This window comes from Microtus oregoni, unplaced genomic scaffold (genome assembly GCF_018167655.1).
Source record: "Microtus oregoni isolate MIOR12 unplaced genomic scaffold, Mior012 000109F_ref0000275, whole genome shotgun sequence".
NCBI lineage: Eukaryota > Metazoa > Chordata > Mammalia > Rodentia > Cricetidae > Microtus > Microtus oregoni.
Genome location: NW_024544727.1, coordinates 933,570 through 949,406, shown reverse-complemented (window position 1 = coordinate 949,406; position 15,837 = coordinate 933,570). Strand labels below are relative to the sequence as shown.

The 15,837-nt window shown below is 54.5% G+C and overlaps 1 protein-coding gene across 2 annotated transcripts in view; it reads left to right on the top strand.

The window, feature by feature from the left end:
* Positions 1–571: 571 nt before the first annotated feature.
* The window catches only part of LOC121443552 (tumor protein p73), a 44,719-nt gene continuing 29,453 nt past the window's right edge, over positions 572–15,837 (top strand). Inside the window, exons 1-3 of one of the 2 annotated variants that reach the window (XM_041645331.1) lie at positions 572–651; positions 1,053–1,162; positions 9,981–9,991. In XM_041645331.1, the coding sequence (XP_041501265.1) occupies positions 587–651; positions 1,053–1,162; positions 9,981–9,991 (186 nt within the window). In that variant the 5' untranslated portion in view covers positions 572–586. The remainder of the gene's footprint in view (positions 652–1,052; positions 1,163–9,980; positions 9,992–15,837) is intronic. The other variant, XM_041645332.1, reaches the window with a different exon arrangement.

The window sequence follows — 15,837 nt, the reverse complement described above, 5'->3', positions numbered from 1 at the left end:
ATGCTCTTACTAAGAGGAACTGATGTCTGAGCTGTCTCCAAGTCCTGGGCACCTGGGACAACCTTCCCCCACCAAACACACAACCAAAACCTGGCTTGACCTAACCCTGGCCATACCTGTCGTCTCAGAACACGGTGATGGCAGCCCTGGCTTATTCTTGCACAAACTGCCCTAAGACCCTGGAGACTAAATTCACTCACCCCACAGCGTCTACACAAGGGGTGCCCTTGTTACCCGTTTCCCCAGAGGTTATTTACTGCCTGTCTGGAACCCTTCCCACCCCAGCAGAATCTAAGAATAATATATCAAAAACCAAATTTGCCTCTGTCTCACTTCCTGGGCCAGTGGATGGACTGCTTGAGGGGGAAGAGAAAGAGAGGGAGCAGAAGAAGAGAATGAGGAGGAAGAGGAGGGCACAGCGGTGGTGTCAGCAGCATGGGCAGAGAGCTTGGCAGCTGCTCTGGAGTCTCCCCTGCACGGTCACAGCCCTGCTCACTTCACTCACCTGAGAAGGCAGAGGGTGGGGCTCCCCAGATGCTCACGTTGTCCTCCTTCTCCCTCCAGAATGAGCCGCAGCGTGGGAGAGATGACCCAGTCCGCCTCTTCCTCCCCTGGCGAAGGAGCTACCTTCGAGCATCTGTGGAGTTCTCTGTGAGTATGGAAACCCCCTCAATCATTGGGCTTGCTTGACCTTGGCTGGCTTGGAGCAGGTTGAAGAGGGGTCTTCCAGGGTAGCAGCTACCCTAGGCCGTGGCCTGGGTGGTCTGTCCTCTGGCCAGTGCTCTGATGGCTATGGGCGGAGAGGTCCAGGGTGCAGAGATCATGTATGCAAAACGATTTCATCCCAGTACTGCCAGGTCTGAGGGGCAAGCCAAGAGCTGGTGAGGTGGGGACGGGAGCAGGAAAGCTGCAGAAGGTGGAGGACTACGATCGATCTCTGGGACACACAAATGCTGCCAGGAGCCATGGGGAAGCCTGGCATCCTGAACCAGGGGAACTCAGGGGATGATGGACCACATGCTAACAGCCGATTTTCTCCCTCCACAATGCAGGGAGCCAGACAGCACTTACTTCGACCTTCCCCAGCCCAGCAGGGGGAATAGCGAGGCAGTGGGCAGCGAGGAGACCAGCATGGATGTCTTCCACCTGCCGGGCATGGTGAGTAGGGCGGTCCTTGCTGAAGACGAGATTGGTAATAAACAGGGGTCGGCTTTTCTCAGGAGCCAGGCAGAACGAGGAAGCCAGGGCTTTGGGTGGCCCACCTTGTGTTAGTCAGGACACTTCAAATTATAAAGAAGTAAATATATTTAAGTTATAAGAAGTAGAACCAGCTTGTCTTATGTCAGATCCTACGTAGGAATGAATTTAAACATGCTTGGCTCCAGTGTGGGAGGAGCTGCCAGCATGGCTGGACCCAGGGGTTCCCAGCTGCCTCTTTCACCTGTTTCTTTCTTTAGTTTTTCCTGAGATGCCTTTGTTTTCAGGCGGCTTCACCCCTCAGAGAGAAGGGAGTTGAGATTCTCTAACATCTCAAGGCCCTGTGGAGAGGGCACGTCTCTTTTTCCATTGCCCAGAAAGCCCGCTCCATGTTGGTCTGAGTAAGCGCGTAGCTGTCTGTCTCTGAGCTATCCCTATCTTTCGTGTCCCCTTTTCCACTGTGGACCAGGTCAGGATGGAGGGCAGTGAGCTTAGCTCTCTATATGAGAAGGGGACGATGTGGCCAATGGGAACAGTCTCTTTCCTGGACCAGGAGGGGTTCCAGCCCGCCAGCTCCTACTGGGAACAGTAGTTAGCGTGGTTCTGTCCCTGACCCACTCTCCGGCTGCCGCTGCGATGCCCTGCTGATGCCAGGAGCTGGAGGGAGGTGGCTGGTGCGTGTAAGAAGGGGCCTGTGACGACCTCTGGTCCTGAGGTCTTCTGTCCTCAACAGCCTCCCCACTGGCCCACCAGGGTGCTGGGATCCCATCAGACATGGAGGCTGGGAAGGTGTCAGGCGGGTACTCGTTGGAGGAACCCTGCAAGCATATGAAGGAAGAGCAAAACCCAGGCCAAGTTGGCACATGTCAGCTGCAGAGGCACCAGAGAGCTGAGCAGGTCTCCAGGACAGCCTTTCTCCCACTAGCCCCTGAGGACCCATGTGCCAGAGGGACGGGGACTGGAGAGGCTGGGAAAGTGTGAGGCTAACTCACACTGTCAGAATGAGTGTACACCAAGGCTGGAGAGGCAGGAGACATCTCCTTGTGGCCCCACCCCCCTCTGTAGAGGGTAGAGCATGGGTCAGGGCCTACTGGTCCCCACAGAACTAGAAGACTGTCTCCTACAGCGGCAGCCCCGGTGGGCCGGGGTCTTTCAGGTGTCGGCCTGGTGATGTCCACGTCTCTGAGCTCTGCCTGTCCAGCCCTGGTCTCTGCCTACTCAGGAGACTGTCTCAGAGTTCACCTTCATTCAACACCTTTGCGTGTCCGTGTGACAGGCATGACAACTGAGGCAGATACTGCAGCAGGGGTATCCTGGGGTTTAGGAACAGAAGACAGACGTGCAGTGTGGCAAGAAGGATAGTCCCCCACCCTGCCTGTTACCCCTTAAGTGACAAGATCCTGACCCTTGTTGTCTACAATACTGGTGTCTTCCAGTCTAGAGAGACAGGAAATGGCTACCAGGCTGCAGGGAGGGGGGACCTTATACAAAGACTCTAAAGATGCCTGCCTTGGCAATGCTGGAAGCTGCCTCCCCCGGCCCAAGCTGCCCAGCCCATGCCTGAGAGGACAGAATTCTCAGAGACCCCACTGACCTACCTGGGTGGGGGTCTTGGACTGAAGGTGTAAACAGGGAACAGTCCCAAGCCCCTACGGCTAGGGATATGATACCCACCCCTGGCCCTAAGGATACCCAATGTAAACATGTTGGCAGGGTGCTCATGAGACCTCACCTGCTGGGGCATGCTGCTCCCAGCGGGGGTAACTCGGGTGGGGCACAATGCCTCCACAAACAAGGGGCCCGCTTCGTCAGGTAGCAACATGCCTTGCAGTAGAGCCATGGATGAAATTCCTGGGTGCACAGCTCAGCTCCTGGAAGTGGGAATTCCCTGGAGCCAGGACTTCCTGGCCTCCTTCTTCAGGCTTCACCTGACCCTTATCCCAGTCCTCTCAAGATACAGCTACCGACCCAACAGCTTCCTGTATGTTTCAAAACTCCCAGCCGCTCTGAAAGCGAAAGATCAAGACTCAGATGTAAGCCACATCTATGGCCATCTGGCGGCTGTGCTCCAGACTCATTGGCAGAAAGACGGCCTTGCCACCCTTGGCAGAGGGCTGCGGAGAACTGCAGGGGACGATAGCTGTTTCTTACCTGAAATGAGGTGGTTGAAGTTTGAGCTCACAGACGACATGGCTGATTGCAGCTTATCAGGATCAACAATGCTTAGGGAAGAAAGGGACAGCTTGACACTGCAGGACGCATGCTCCCAGAGCAAGGCGAGGTGGACAGTGTTGGGATTCGCAGTCACCAGCTGAGTCTGTGGGATGGAGGTGGCTGTGGAAATAACAGCTTGGGGTACAGCTGTGTTGGGGTGGCTTGGGGACCTGCAAGGTCCCTCACTGTTGCAGGGTAGGGCTCTCAGGAAGCAGTGGTCAGGGCTCAGACTGAGAGCACATACTCCCGGTCTGGGGAAGCCACAGACGGAGGAGGGTACCCTGCAGAGGCCCACACTCCCACGTGTCAGCTGAATGGGTGCTCTTACATGTGGAGTGTGTAGCCCAGGAGTGGGGGTTAATGGCTCCCATTCGGGGGCTCGGAAGTATGATAGACATCAGAGGGAGGAGTTGGCCACACTCACACAGAGAGGAGGGTGCGCATGCCGTGGACTCACATGTGGGTTCCGTGTGTTGTTTCAAACAGGACACCAGCACAGAGTAAGGCCCCCACCTCACACCCCACAGTCTGCAGCAGCTTCTAAAGTATTGGGTGGCTTTTAAGATCTTAGAGTCCTGGGGGAATGGGAAGTACAGAGAGGAAACGGTGCTGAGACAGCCGGGGTACCTGGGCCTATTCAACACTGTGACTGGATGGGAGCTCCCAGATGTTAGCCCCACCCCTGGGAACTCTAGCCCACCCTCTGGCTGGGTCCAGCACAAGGAATACTACCCAGCTTCGCTCTCAGGTCAGCGAGCAGTTCTGGACTCTGAGGTACCGAGGGCTCTCAGCAACCCCACCTCCTGTGTCCTCAGGGACTCTCACCCATCCCCACAGAAGCTCACCCAGTGCTGACTGGTACCTATTTGTTCCTATGTGCTGGATATCCCCACCCAAATGCCAGGATAGTCTGGCAAAGGTGATCCAGCTTAAACCAGCACAGTTCTTGAACAGGTGGGACATCTCTTCAATGGTTTATGCTGTGACCAAGGGACCTCATGTGGGAGATTGCTTCCTGTCGCATGGGAGGTCTTGAACAGGTCTGCCAGCTACAGTGAACCCTCAAAAACCACACGATACCCTTCACCCCACCTTCATGACTGGCAGAAACCGGTACCGTCAGTGAGTTCAAGTTCTCACATGCCTCTGAGTCTCCGTGTCCTTGCTTGTGAAGTTGGTGTGATGGAAGGGGCTAGAACAGAGAGGATGCTGGGGGATGTGCAGGATCCTCAGAAGTACCAGCGGATGCTGGGAACCAGCTCACCTGCCTGGCCTTGTGTGGAGGGAGGGGCTTGACATCTGACCACGTCCTTGTCTTACTCGAGGAGACTGTGTTGTGGGGTTAAAGAAAATGGGGTAAACAGGAACAGCTGGGCCCCTGGTGGGTTGTGAAAGAGCCCCAGACTTGGTGAGGGAAGCTGTGAGCCCCTGTGGTCTTAGTTTCCTGTGGCCATGTAGACAATGTAGCAGAATCTAGAAGGTTGTGATGAGTAGGGGGAAATCGATGTCCCAAAGACTAAATATCCTAGGTTCCTAGCCCACCCTGGCCTTCTAAGCTGGGGAGACCACAAGGTCTTTTAGTCTTCTGGGTCCCAGTGGCCATATTTGTAAAATGGGGAGATGGACAGTTAGAATTCTCTAGGGTTTGGGGGCAACAGGTGCTCTTTCTCCCACGGGAGTGATGGGGAGGGCAAGGATGGTGTCCTATGTTTCCCAGGCTGTTTCCTTGAAGGCCCTGAACAGTTTGCCACGCAGAGGCACTGGGTCCTCGAGCTGGTTTTCCCCGTGTCCAATTCGGCCTTTGTGTATGCAGCTCCTTGCCCTGGCAGTGGTCTTCAGTTCTAGCTGCCCTCGAAGATTCCAGGACCAGGCTTTAAAACAGGCCCTGGTCGCTGGGTGTTGTGGCCCATGCCTAAAATTCCAGCTCCTAGGTAACCCTGCTAGGGGGATCTCAAGTTTGAGGCCAGCCTGATCTACCTAGGGAGACCCTGTCTTAAAAATGAAGTGATCCCTGTCCAACAAGAAGAGGACTCAGAGCAGTACTCTCCCAGGTACTATTAGGGTGAGCTGGGGGTGGAGCCCATGCCAAAGGCTGGAGATGGGAATGACTGCTCCAGCCTATTCTAGGGTGCCCAGCAAGGTTGAGATGCTTCGGATGCGGCCGTCCGTGTGTGTGTGTGTGTGTGTGTGTGTGTGTGTGTGTGTGTGTGTTGGGGAGTCCCAGATCACTGAGGCTTCCACCACAGTGACTGGAAGATTGAAGGAAGGGCAAAGTCCCCATCATGAACACCAACTGCTGCCAAGGAACCGTAGAAGTTTGGCTTTGAGGGCAGGAACCCCAATTCTCACCCAATAAACATGATAAACATGTTGTGAGATCAGCCCCTTCACTCTGATTCCTTAGTCTCCGTGAGCCATATGAAGATAGGCACCGAGAGCCAGAGCCCCTCCAGCTCTTAGGCTGCAGAAAACCCATAGAGGGGGCGGTGGTTCCACAAAGGAAGGGGGAGAGAGGCAGGTGCCCCAGGGGTGGCTGCAGGATCGCCGCCCTTTCCTCCCCTCTCCACGTCCTCCTCCAGGCCTGCACCTCCAGTAGACCACCCAGGAGGAGGCAGGAGCCAGGCTGGGGCAGAGGCTGCAGTGGAGAAGAGAGCTCAGAGATGGACACCATGGCTTCCCTCATGGGACTCATGGCTTCCCTCATGGGACTCATGGCTTCCCTCATGGGACTCATGGCTTCCCTCATGGGACTCATGGCTTCCCTCATGGGACTCATGGCTTCCCTCATGGGACTCATGGCTTCCGTCATGGGACTCATGGCTTCCCTCATGGGACTCATGGCTTCCGTCATGGGACTCATGGCTTCCGTCATGGGACTCATGGCTTCCGTCATGGGACTCATGGCTTCCGTCATGGGACTCATGGCTTCCGTCATGGGACTCACGGCTTCCCTCATGGGACTCATGGGCTCTCAGGCCAGGTCCCTCGTCTGGAAGTGTGGACATGAGCAGGAATTCTCCCCTGCGTTTTCTCCTTTGCAAAACCAACATGACAGTTGATTGATGAGGACTCAGAGCTGCCAAGCGGCACAGTTCCCTCAACCCCATTCTGGAAACTGAGGGCCATCTCTTCAGGATTCTCTGGAGCAGCCAGGCCACACCTACTGGGGTGGGCGTCTGCAAACCTATCCCTTAGCCCCCAGGAGAGAAACTGCAGATGCCCCCCAGAACTTCTTACTATGAACCCCAGTTTGAGCAGTGTTTCTCAAAAGATTTTCCCCCCACAAAATTTTTATTTTTTTCTTTTTTTTCTTTTTTCTTTTCTTTTTTTTTTTTTTTTTTTTTTTTTTTTGATTTTTCGAGACAGGGTTTCTCCGTAGCTTTTGGTTCCTGTCCTGGAACTAGCTCTTGTAGACCAGGCTGGCCTCGAACTCACAGAGATCCACCTGCCTCTGCCTCCCGAGTGCTGGGATTAAAGGCATGCGCCACCACCGCCCGGCTCACAAAATTTTTCTTAACAAACTGGCTTTACTGTTCAGATCTGACTTAGGAGCAGTGTGGTGGAGCTGTGGCTTTCAGCCAGGGTAGGGTTCTGTATGACGTAGGGTACCTCCACTGCTTCTGGGGGTCTCCGAACTCTGAATTAGTGCTATAGCTACAGTTCCCACCCAAACCCAGCTACTTCCAGCTCTCTGGAGAGGCAGAAGGTGGTTTGGAACTTGGCAAGAAAGGGCTAGAAGGGCTCAGTCTCTGTGCCATCTCTGCATCTTCTTGAACATCTTTAAACTTTCAATGTGGGGATCACACTGATGTGTTTTAGGGGGCCTGGAAATCCAGGGCCAATGTCCACTTCCACAGGACACACATCTGTTGTAGACAAGGTGGGTTCAGGTACCTACACCAAAAGTGACTTCGTGGTTTGAAATAAACCTGAGACTTAGATGACCCCAGACAAAGGGCAGTGGTAACCGCCATAGGGCCACCACTGGGCAGATGCTGATGTAGAGCCCCTTTCTCTGTAAGGTCTAAGTGGTTGAGATGCATTCTAAAGGGGTCCCTCAGGAATTCTCTTCGGTGGGGTAGCCATGTCCCTGCTTCCTGGGCTTAGTTAGAGCCAGGAAAAAAATACTATCTATAATGCAATGCTATGGATTCTTTGGCTCCACCCACCAATGTGGGCTTTTGACCACCTGATCCTGTGCCAGGCTCTCCACGGGTGCCCTGGCACAAGCATAATGGTGTGTCTTTCCTCTATTCAGGCCTTGGGAGTGGTCCCTATGGGACCATAGTTCTCTGAGAGGAGGCAGGTCCTCTCACCTGGGTCGCCAAGGCTGGCAGCACCACCTGTTCCTTCAGGGTGGCCAAGCCCTGGCTACCAAGGTCTCCAAGACCAGGGCTGACCGCTCATGCTTTGGAACGGCGGCTGCTTATAGGTGAGAGCCGCGGCCCCCAGAGCCTTCACTGGGGGCAGCTAGGAAGGAGCACGGTGGGAATGGGTGATCTCCGAGCCAGCCAGTGACCCCGCATCCCCACCGGCTCCCCCTGTGCAGCCTCCTTGGTGCGGTCCAACACATCTGCGGGCAAGCTGAGGCCTGCCCTGCGTTGATGAATAGTCATGAGGAAGAAAGGGGTGGGCCCCGGTTTGTTGTTGGATGCAGCCAGTTGACAGAAGTAAGGGAGAAAGGCAGGGTGAGAATGCCAGCCCACAGCCCACGCGCTCCTGAGCATCCTTGGCTCCTACTTTCCTAGCCAGACAGCCTCAGCCCCTCCTCAGTCCACCCCACCGGGAAGCCACCAATCTGCCCCTACCCCACCGAGCCACCCAGACCCATGCCTCGTCCCGCGGCACACCAGCTCCTCAGCGTGTGCAGCCCCCCACAAGCATACCATGCTTTACGTCGGTGACCCCATGAGACACCTTGCCACGGTAGGTGTGCTGTGCCCGGTCTACTTGGAGACCTGGTGCCATGCATCTCTGGGGCTTGGCAGGGTCTGCCATGGTTGGGGTTCAGAGAGACATTCTCTCACCTGTCTCCATGACCAAGTGCCTGCTACCAGGTGGGGTGACCAGTGGCGTTGGGGAGGCTGGAGGCAGATCCTGGGCTGGAGGGTGGACGGCTCTAGTTCTCTTCATTCAGAGGTGACTCTTGAGGACCAGAAGCTTCTGGCAGGGCAGCGAGTGGGAAGCTGGAGGGAGGCTCTGCTGGTGTCTGATGGGGTGGCTGAGTTACTGCCCTGTGAATTGGGTGATCCTGAAACAGCTTTTGAGTCTGGTGGCTCTGGTCCTGCTCAGGGTCCCTGGGCTATCCTGTGCTGCCTACTCAGCTGCTGAGGAACTTATGCAAAGAGGTCATCTTTGCTTTGTGCTTGAGCGTGAGGCTGCCCCGCCCTGCCAAGAGCATCCTCACCTGGGACTTTGTTCACTTGACAGCACAGATGGGGTGTTTCTCATAGCCGTGGGCTCTTCCCAATGTGGGTGTGAACTCCAAGGCACAGATGGGTAGCAGGCTGAACCCAAGGCTTCCTGTTGCTCTTCTCATTCAGGTACAGCTAGCCTCGGCAGAGGAGCAGAAGGCAGAAGGGGCCACAGCCTGTTCTTGGCCTGAGCCCAAGGGACTTAGGCTCATTTCCAGACTTGCCAGGTCCCTGGGGTCAAGCAGACACCAGGCTGCTAATTGAGCAGATGGAGGTCTTGGTGCAGCTGCCCCACATGGGACTATTTCTCCGTTAGGGGAGCAGGCAGAGTAAGGGCCATGAACACATACACTGTGCAGGGACCCTACAATGGGTAAAGGATTGTGGGAGATGACAGAGTCCAGTTGTACCCAAGATAGGAGCCATGAGTACAGAGCCACAGAAGTCTTTGTGAAAGATCAGAGATCTTTGGAGAACTGCAGCTCCTAACAGAATGAGCAGTGTGTGTGTGTGCATGTGTGTGTTGTGTGTGTTGTGTGCATTGTGTGCGTGTGTGGTGTGTGTGCGGTGTGTGTGCATGCACATGCATGCGTGTGTGTTTGCATGCATGTGTGTGTGGTGTGTGCATGTGTGTGGTGTGTGTGTGTGTGTGGTGTGTGCGTGTGTGGTGTGTGAGGTGTGTGCATGTGTGTGTATGTGTGTGTGGTATGGTGTGAGTGTGGTGTGTGTGGATGTGTGTGGTATGTGTGTGTGCATGCGTGCATGTGTATGTGTGTGCATGCATGCACATATGTTGGGGGCATACTGGCATAGCTCAAGGGACAGCAACTCCACCCTTCCTCCTACCTTCACCTGAAATCCAAGGAAGGGGTGTCCTTCTTCCTGTCTGTCCTCACCCACATCCTAATCGATTATTTTGTCCGCCAGTGTGTCGTTGTCAGATACCAGCTACCCAGGTAGCCTTTAACTCCCATACCCAGTTCTGGGCCGTATAGTTTACTGACCTCTGGGGTATCTGGCTGCCATGTCTGGAATCTAAGGGTCTCTTAACTGGCTTATCTGGAAGTCAGAGGGCAGAGAACTGTGCTGTTTTTTCCCCGGCTTGATTTTTCCTCTAATGGAACAGGCGCCACCTGTTCCATTGACTGAATGCAGGTCAAATCATGGTTCTTCATGGATGCCCTTCCTGAGGCAAATAGGAGACAGAGAGCCACTGTCAGGGCCACACAGAGACCTGCTTCCGAGACAATCAGTGACTCCCACCCAGCTACTGCTGCCCTAGGTCTCAGAACCAGTAATGGCTACCATGTCACGCTGTTATTCTGTGTGGGTTATGTTGTTTTGGTGGGGTATGTATGTGTGTTTATATGTGTTCTTGTATTTTGAGACAATCTCTTTCTTGCAACTGGGGCATACTGAGTAGGCTAGATTGGGTTGTCTGTCTGTCTCTGCTTCCCGAGACTAGATTACAAGCTCACACCACCACGTCTGGCCCTTGTCGTGGTGCTGGGGATGGAACTCAGGTCTTCATTCTTTTGTGGCATGCACATCACTGACTGAGCCGTCTCCCCAGCCACGTGTCCTCTCTTTGTGGACCATGGATGCCCCTTCTGCATTCGGCCCAATGCAGCAGTGCACCCCAGGATTTGCTGGGGCTCCAAGCTTCTCCTGCTGGGAGCCGGGCAGAGTCATCAGTCTAACTGGGTGGGCGGGTGACTCGTTTTCATTATTTGCTCGTGACCTTGTCCCAGTGAATGAGAGGATGTGTAGCAGAGAGTAGCCTTTGGCTCAGAGTGTATTAAAGATAATGTGAACCATGGACTCGCTGATGCGTCTTTCCCACTCATCTGACTTTGTTGTCCCTGCCTGGTGGAAGCAGCCACTTGGGAGTCCACAGGCCAGCCTTGTCTTTGAAGAAGTGCCCGGTTTTCAGGATGCTGTCTGATCCAGGGATGGTTTTTCTGATAAGTGTACCCCATATTGATTTGGGGTTCAGTATATGGGTTCAGACTTTATCTCTGGTGCCCCCACCCCCAGCTATGACTTTAGGGAGAGTATGAGGCCACATGCCGAGGCACAGTTTTGTTCTCTGTAAGCAGGGTGGTACTAATTCTGATGCCTGCTTAGGTCACAGAGATGAGCTGTGAGATCCCAATGACAGCATCTGGCCATGGCTGTGCCGGCCCTTTACATGTTGGTGGAGTTACAGAGAAGCTGACTGCAAGAACTGGGCGTGAGCTCATCTTCCTGCTGCTGCTTCCTGTGCCGTTGACTCTGCCTTTCCCCCCCACCTTCCTTTCTCTCTCCAAGGAGTAAAGAGTCTTTAGCCAAGTGGTGTCTCTCAGCTGGAGTCCAACCCTGAATGCAATGCAGGATGGGCTGCATGCAGGGAGCCCATTTACAGTGTAGGAAGAAGTTGAGGGCCATTGGAACTGGGCCTGCTAGATGGGATGAGATGAACAGGAGCCTATGATAGGTAGGACTATCTTCTGACACCCTGAACTCCTAGCCTCTTCCTCAGTTTCCAGTTCTCCTGCATGTGTGTGCACACACACAGATGTGTGTGAGGTTGCAGAGAAGCGCATGTGTGGTTCAGGTCTGGAGTCCACCCTGTGCCTGGAGCAGGCTTCCCCGAGCTCCTACAGGAAGCCCAAGGGGTGATCTCATGAGGGAAAAGATAGCTATGCAACAAGAAAGGACTGGAGAGCAGAGGGGTGGAGCTGGCCTTAGGGTCTAGAAAGGCACAGTGCAGTGCTGGGAAGTGACCAGAGGAGGGCAGAGCTGAGACTGGGAGAAGGGATGTGGTCCAGGTGGGGTGGGGTGTGTGAGGGTGACTTCAAGGGCTTTCCACCGTGATGGAGAATTGCTGCAGGAGCCTCAGAAGGGAGAATCAAGCATTGTTCTGTGACCGTGCAGAGTTAGGGGTGCTTCCGCAGTTGAATGGTTGAGACAGAGAGAGTGGCTGGCTGGTAGGAACTGGAGACTAAGCGTGGAGTTCCTGAAGCAACAAAAGGAAGGAGGAAGCAGGATCTGACCATCTGGTGGCTGGCACAGGGCATCTGTGGAGATGGCCAGGTGTGAGACCTGCGGAGGACTGAGACAGGGCTAGAGGACAAGGCCACAGCTGCCTTAGGAGCCCTGAAGCAGTGGTCAGGAAGGCTGTAGGGTTCTGTGTGGGAGGCTCAAGAACGTGAGTGCATGGATGAATGGGGAGGCCATGCGGGCAGGATGCTGTGGACATGGACATCCATGGGGGAGGCCATGTGCAACTCAGGTGTGGGAGGCCATGCGGGCAAGATGCTGTGGAGATGAACATGAGTGTTATTTAAGTCATTAAGTTTATTTATTATTTGTTATTACGTTATTTAAGGGGGAGCTATGGGAGAGGGGGAAGCAGTTCTGGGAAAGACAGCCACTTTAAGGAGAAGCCTGGAAGCCAGGAAGGGGGCATCATGGTGCCCTGGGACAAGGGGTTCCACTATGAGGTTATGAAAGGGACCAGAGTCAATCACAGAGAGGGGGCTGGTGACCCCAGGGAGGATAGAACTGAAGTAGGATTAGATGAGGGAGCGGCACACCCACTGGAGTCTGATCCAGGGAGATCATCCTAAACCTGTGTTCTCTCTGTCTCCTCGCTGTCCGGGGACATTTCCACTTTCTGTATTCCCTCCTGGTTCCCAGGGAGCCAGATGATGGGATATCCACTCATAAAGCCAAACTGAGCTCCGGCGACCCACCCGGGCAACATCATTTCAGCCGTGAGACACCTTCTACTCCCTTGAACCAGACCCAAACCCTAGCGCTATCTCTGACCCCCCTTTTAAACACCTTTTCTCTACTGCTACTGTGTCCAAAGGCTGCAATGATGCCTACCCCATGCTTAGACGTGCACAGAACCACGTAGACGTGCACAGAACCACGTAGACATGCACAGAACCACTCAGACGTGCACAGAACCACTCAGATGTGCACAGAACCACTCAGACGTGCACAGAACCACTTATGTAGACATGCACAGAACCACTTAGATGTGCACAGAACCACTTAGACATGCACAGAACCACGTAGACGTGCACAGAACCACGTAGACGTGCACAGAACCACTCAGACGTGCACAGAACCACTCAGACGTGCACAGAACCACTCAGTCGTGCACAGAACCACTGCCCTTCCTCCCATCAGAGGTCCTCGGAGACTCGTCCATAACCCTTTCTGCTGAACCCAGTTATGAGCCCCAACTTCTCCTGCTGTGTTCATCACCCAAGCACTTGCTCTTGGCCCTTCCTCTGGCCAGGGTCCTTTCCCTGCACCCCTGCGTAGGACTACACCAGATCCCACAAGATTTGGGGGGTCCAAGGGACTGCTTCCTACAGACTAGAAACCACAGCAGTCCGTGCCTTTCCCAAAGTCCCACCCTACCTAGGCGCCTGTTTCTGCCTCTTCACTGGGCAGTGTTCGCCCTTGTTTCCTGGAAGCCCTGAGCTAGTTTGTTGATTGTCCAGAAGGTTCATCACTGTACTCCCAGGGGAGAACTCGGGACCCTCTGCCAAGAGATGACATGAACAATGCAGGGGCATGGGATGCCCTGAGTGTGTGGGCAGCATCTGTCCTTAGCTTTCATGGCCCATCTCCCAGCTTACACTGGGCTGTCTTCTCCCTCTTTGGGTCCCAAGACAGTGTCACCATCTCACTATGGGTCACTGCAGATGGCCCACATTGCTTGGGCCCGCATCTCCTTTGTCGTGATCCTAATTTCTCGGGTCAGCTGCTCGTTCTTTATTCCACGTGAACCTAAAGTCTAGGAAAAGACTGGGGGATCCTCACTGACTGGCTCCAGGTGTCCTCAGCTATGAACAAGACAGACAGAAGGACAGCAAGAGGAATGCATGGATGTGGATGCTGAGTTCCTGAGTACAAGAATGTGCCCAGGGAGAGGAGCTGGCAGAGGCATGCCCCCTCCTACATCTTTCTCTGAGCGCCACCTCCCCTATGCTATTGGGGCACACTCAGATGGTTTGAAATTTTCTGTAAATCACTGCTGCTCGTATAGTGCCAAAGAGATGGGGGAGCTGCCCAGAGACCCCCAGGAATGTTCTGCTCCACGATACCCAAGGTTCAGGCTGCACTGGGTGGAGGGATGGCCCAGACTTCACAGTGGGTCTTGCAGACGCACGCCTGGCAACTGAGTGGAGCTTCTGGGGGCACGTTTCCCGGGTGTGAGGTGTGGAAAGTTCCACATGGCCCTGGCATGGGACCGGGCAAGGCTCTGCCTCAGCGGGCAAAAGGAGGGTGCTGTGTGCATACCTCCAGGGAGACAGCCGTTCCCCCCATGCACAAGTCGTGTCTTGTTGGCATTTCCATCCGTTTAATCACAGGCTCAGGGAGACTGTGGGAAACACCATCAGGATGGAGGTCTCCACAGGGCCAGGCTTCTGTCAGTCACTAACCCCGGGCAAGCTGAACCCAGGCTCAGACATGCCTACGGGAGAAGACTGGGGCTCCAGAAGCCTACTTACCCTTAGAAGAGTCCACACAGCTTCGGCTGGTGTTCTAGAAACGAGAGGACCCTGTCTCCCCATCTCTCACAACAGAATGAGCACAACGCTTGCCCCAGGGAGAAGGAAAGAGGCCCAGGAGTGAGCAGGTTTCTGCAGAACTCTGAGACCCCATAGAAGCAGATGTGGTCACGGGGGCCATGGCACCCATACCTGTGCTGGATGGGTAAACGCTACTTGGCTCCTACCCAGAGTTACTACCTTAGTAAGGGGGCAGAAACGGCCATGGAACAACAGATCAAGTGCCCAGGGGCTAGGCCTTGTACTGAGAAAGTGGCATTGGAATATGAAGTACTAGCGGCCGCACAGGGGAGCCTGAAGGACCACAGCATATGGGGACCTGGCAGCTAGCTCCTTTCTTCAGTTCCCATCCCAGCTACTTCTATGAGAAATCCAGGGTGGGCCACAACTGCCTTGTCATCACAGGAGGGGGCACACAGAGGCCAGGGTGATTTTCAGAAAGAAAGGAGGGAAGAGAGAAGGAGGAGGCAGGGAGGAAGAAAGGATGGGGGAAAGAAAGAAAAGACAGACCAAAAAGGGGAGGAAGGGAGCAAGCCAAGGAAGAAAAGAAGGGAGAAAAGAGAAAGGAAGGGAAGGAACGAAGAAAGGAAGGAGGGAGGAAATGATGGAGAGAGGGAGGAAGGGAAGGAGGAAGGGAAGGAGAGAAGGAAGGAAAGAAGGAGGAAATGGTGGAGAGAGAGAGGAAGGGGAAGAAGGAAGGAAGGAAGAAGTAGTGGAGAGAGGGAGGAAGGGAAGGAGGGAGGAAATGCAGGAGGAAGGGAAGGAGGGAAGGAAGGAGGAAGCGATGGAGAGAGGGAGGAAGAGTAGAGAGGAGAAAGAAGAAAGGGAAACCTAAACAAAGGTCCTCTTCTACTGAGACCGCAGTGGACTTGGGTGGGGTTGTGCTCCAGGCTCTCCAGGTATCCTGTGTGGTCTGTGAAGCCATGTTCCCCTCTGTGCATGTCAAAACCTCAGGGAACTCTGAACTTAAGGCTGCTGCTGCCGTCTCCTGCTGGGTACTTGGGTCCCTGGCATTATCCTTGTGAGCCTGGCTGAGGTGAGGAAGTGGCCAGACCAGGTGGACCTATTGGAGCAGCTGTGGACTCAGCATGAGGCAGACAGGCAGGAAGGAAGGACAAAGGAAGTTTCCTTCCCCCCAAAGGCATACTGAATCCGGGGTACAGAAATGCTTGGGTTCAAGGCATGCCGAATCCAGGGTACAGAGATACCTGGGTGCCCCTAGCAGGCAAGCAAGCCCTTGGCTGGTGACTGTGGATCAGGAACCGATTGGTCACTTTGGTGCGTGGACTTTGGTTCTTTTTGTCTGTGGAGATTTGGAGGCTTCAGTGTGAGGTTCTTGGAAGCACACCTGCAGCAGAGCTTGCCTTTGCCCCTCGAGAAGGCAGAGTTTGGAGGGAGCCTCATTAGTAGACGACACTCTCGCAGCCCCGTGTGCC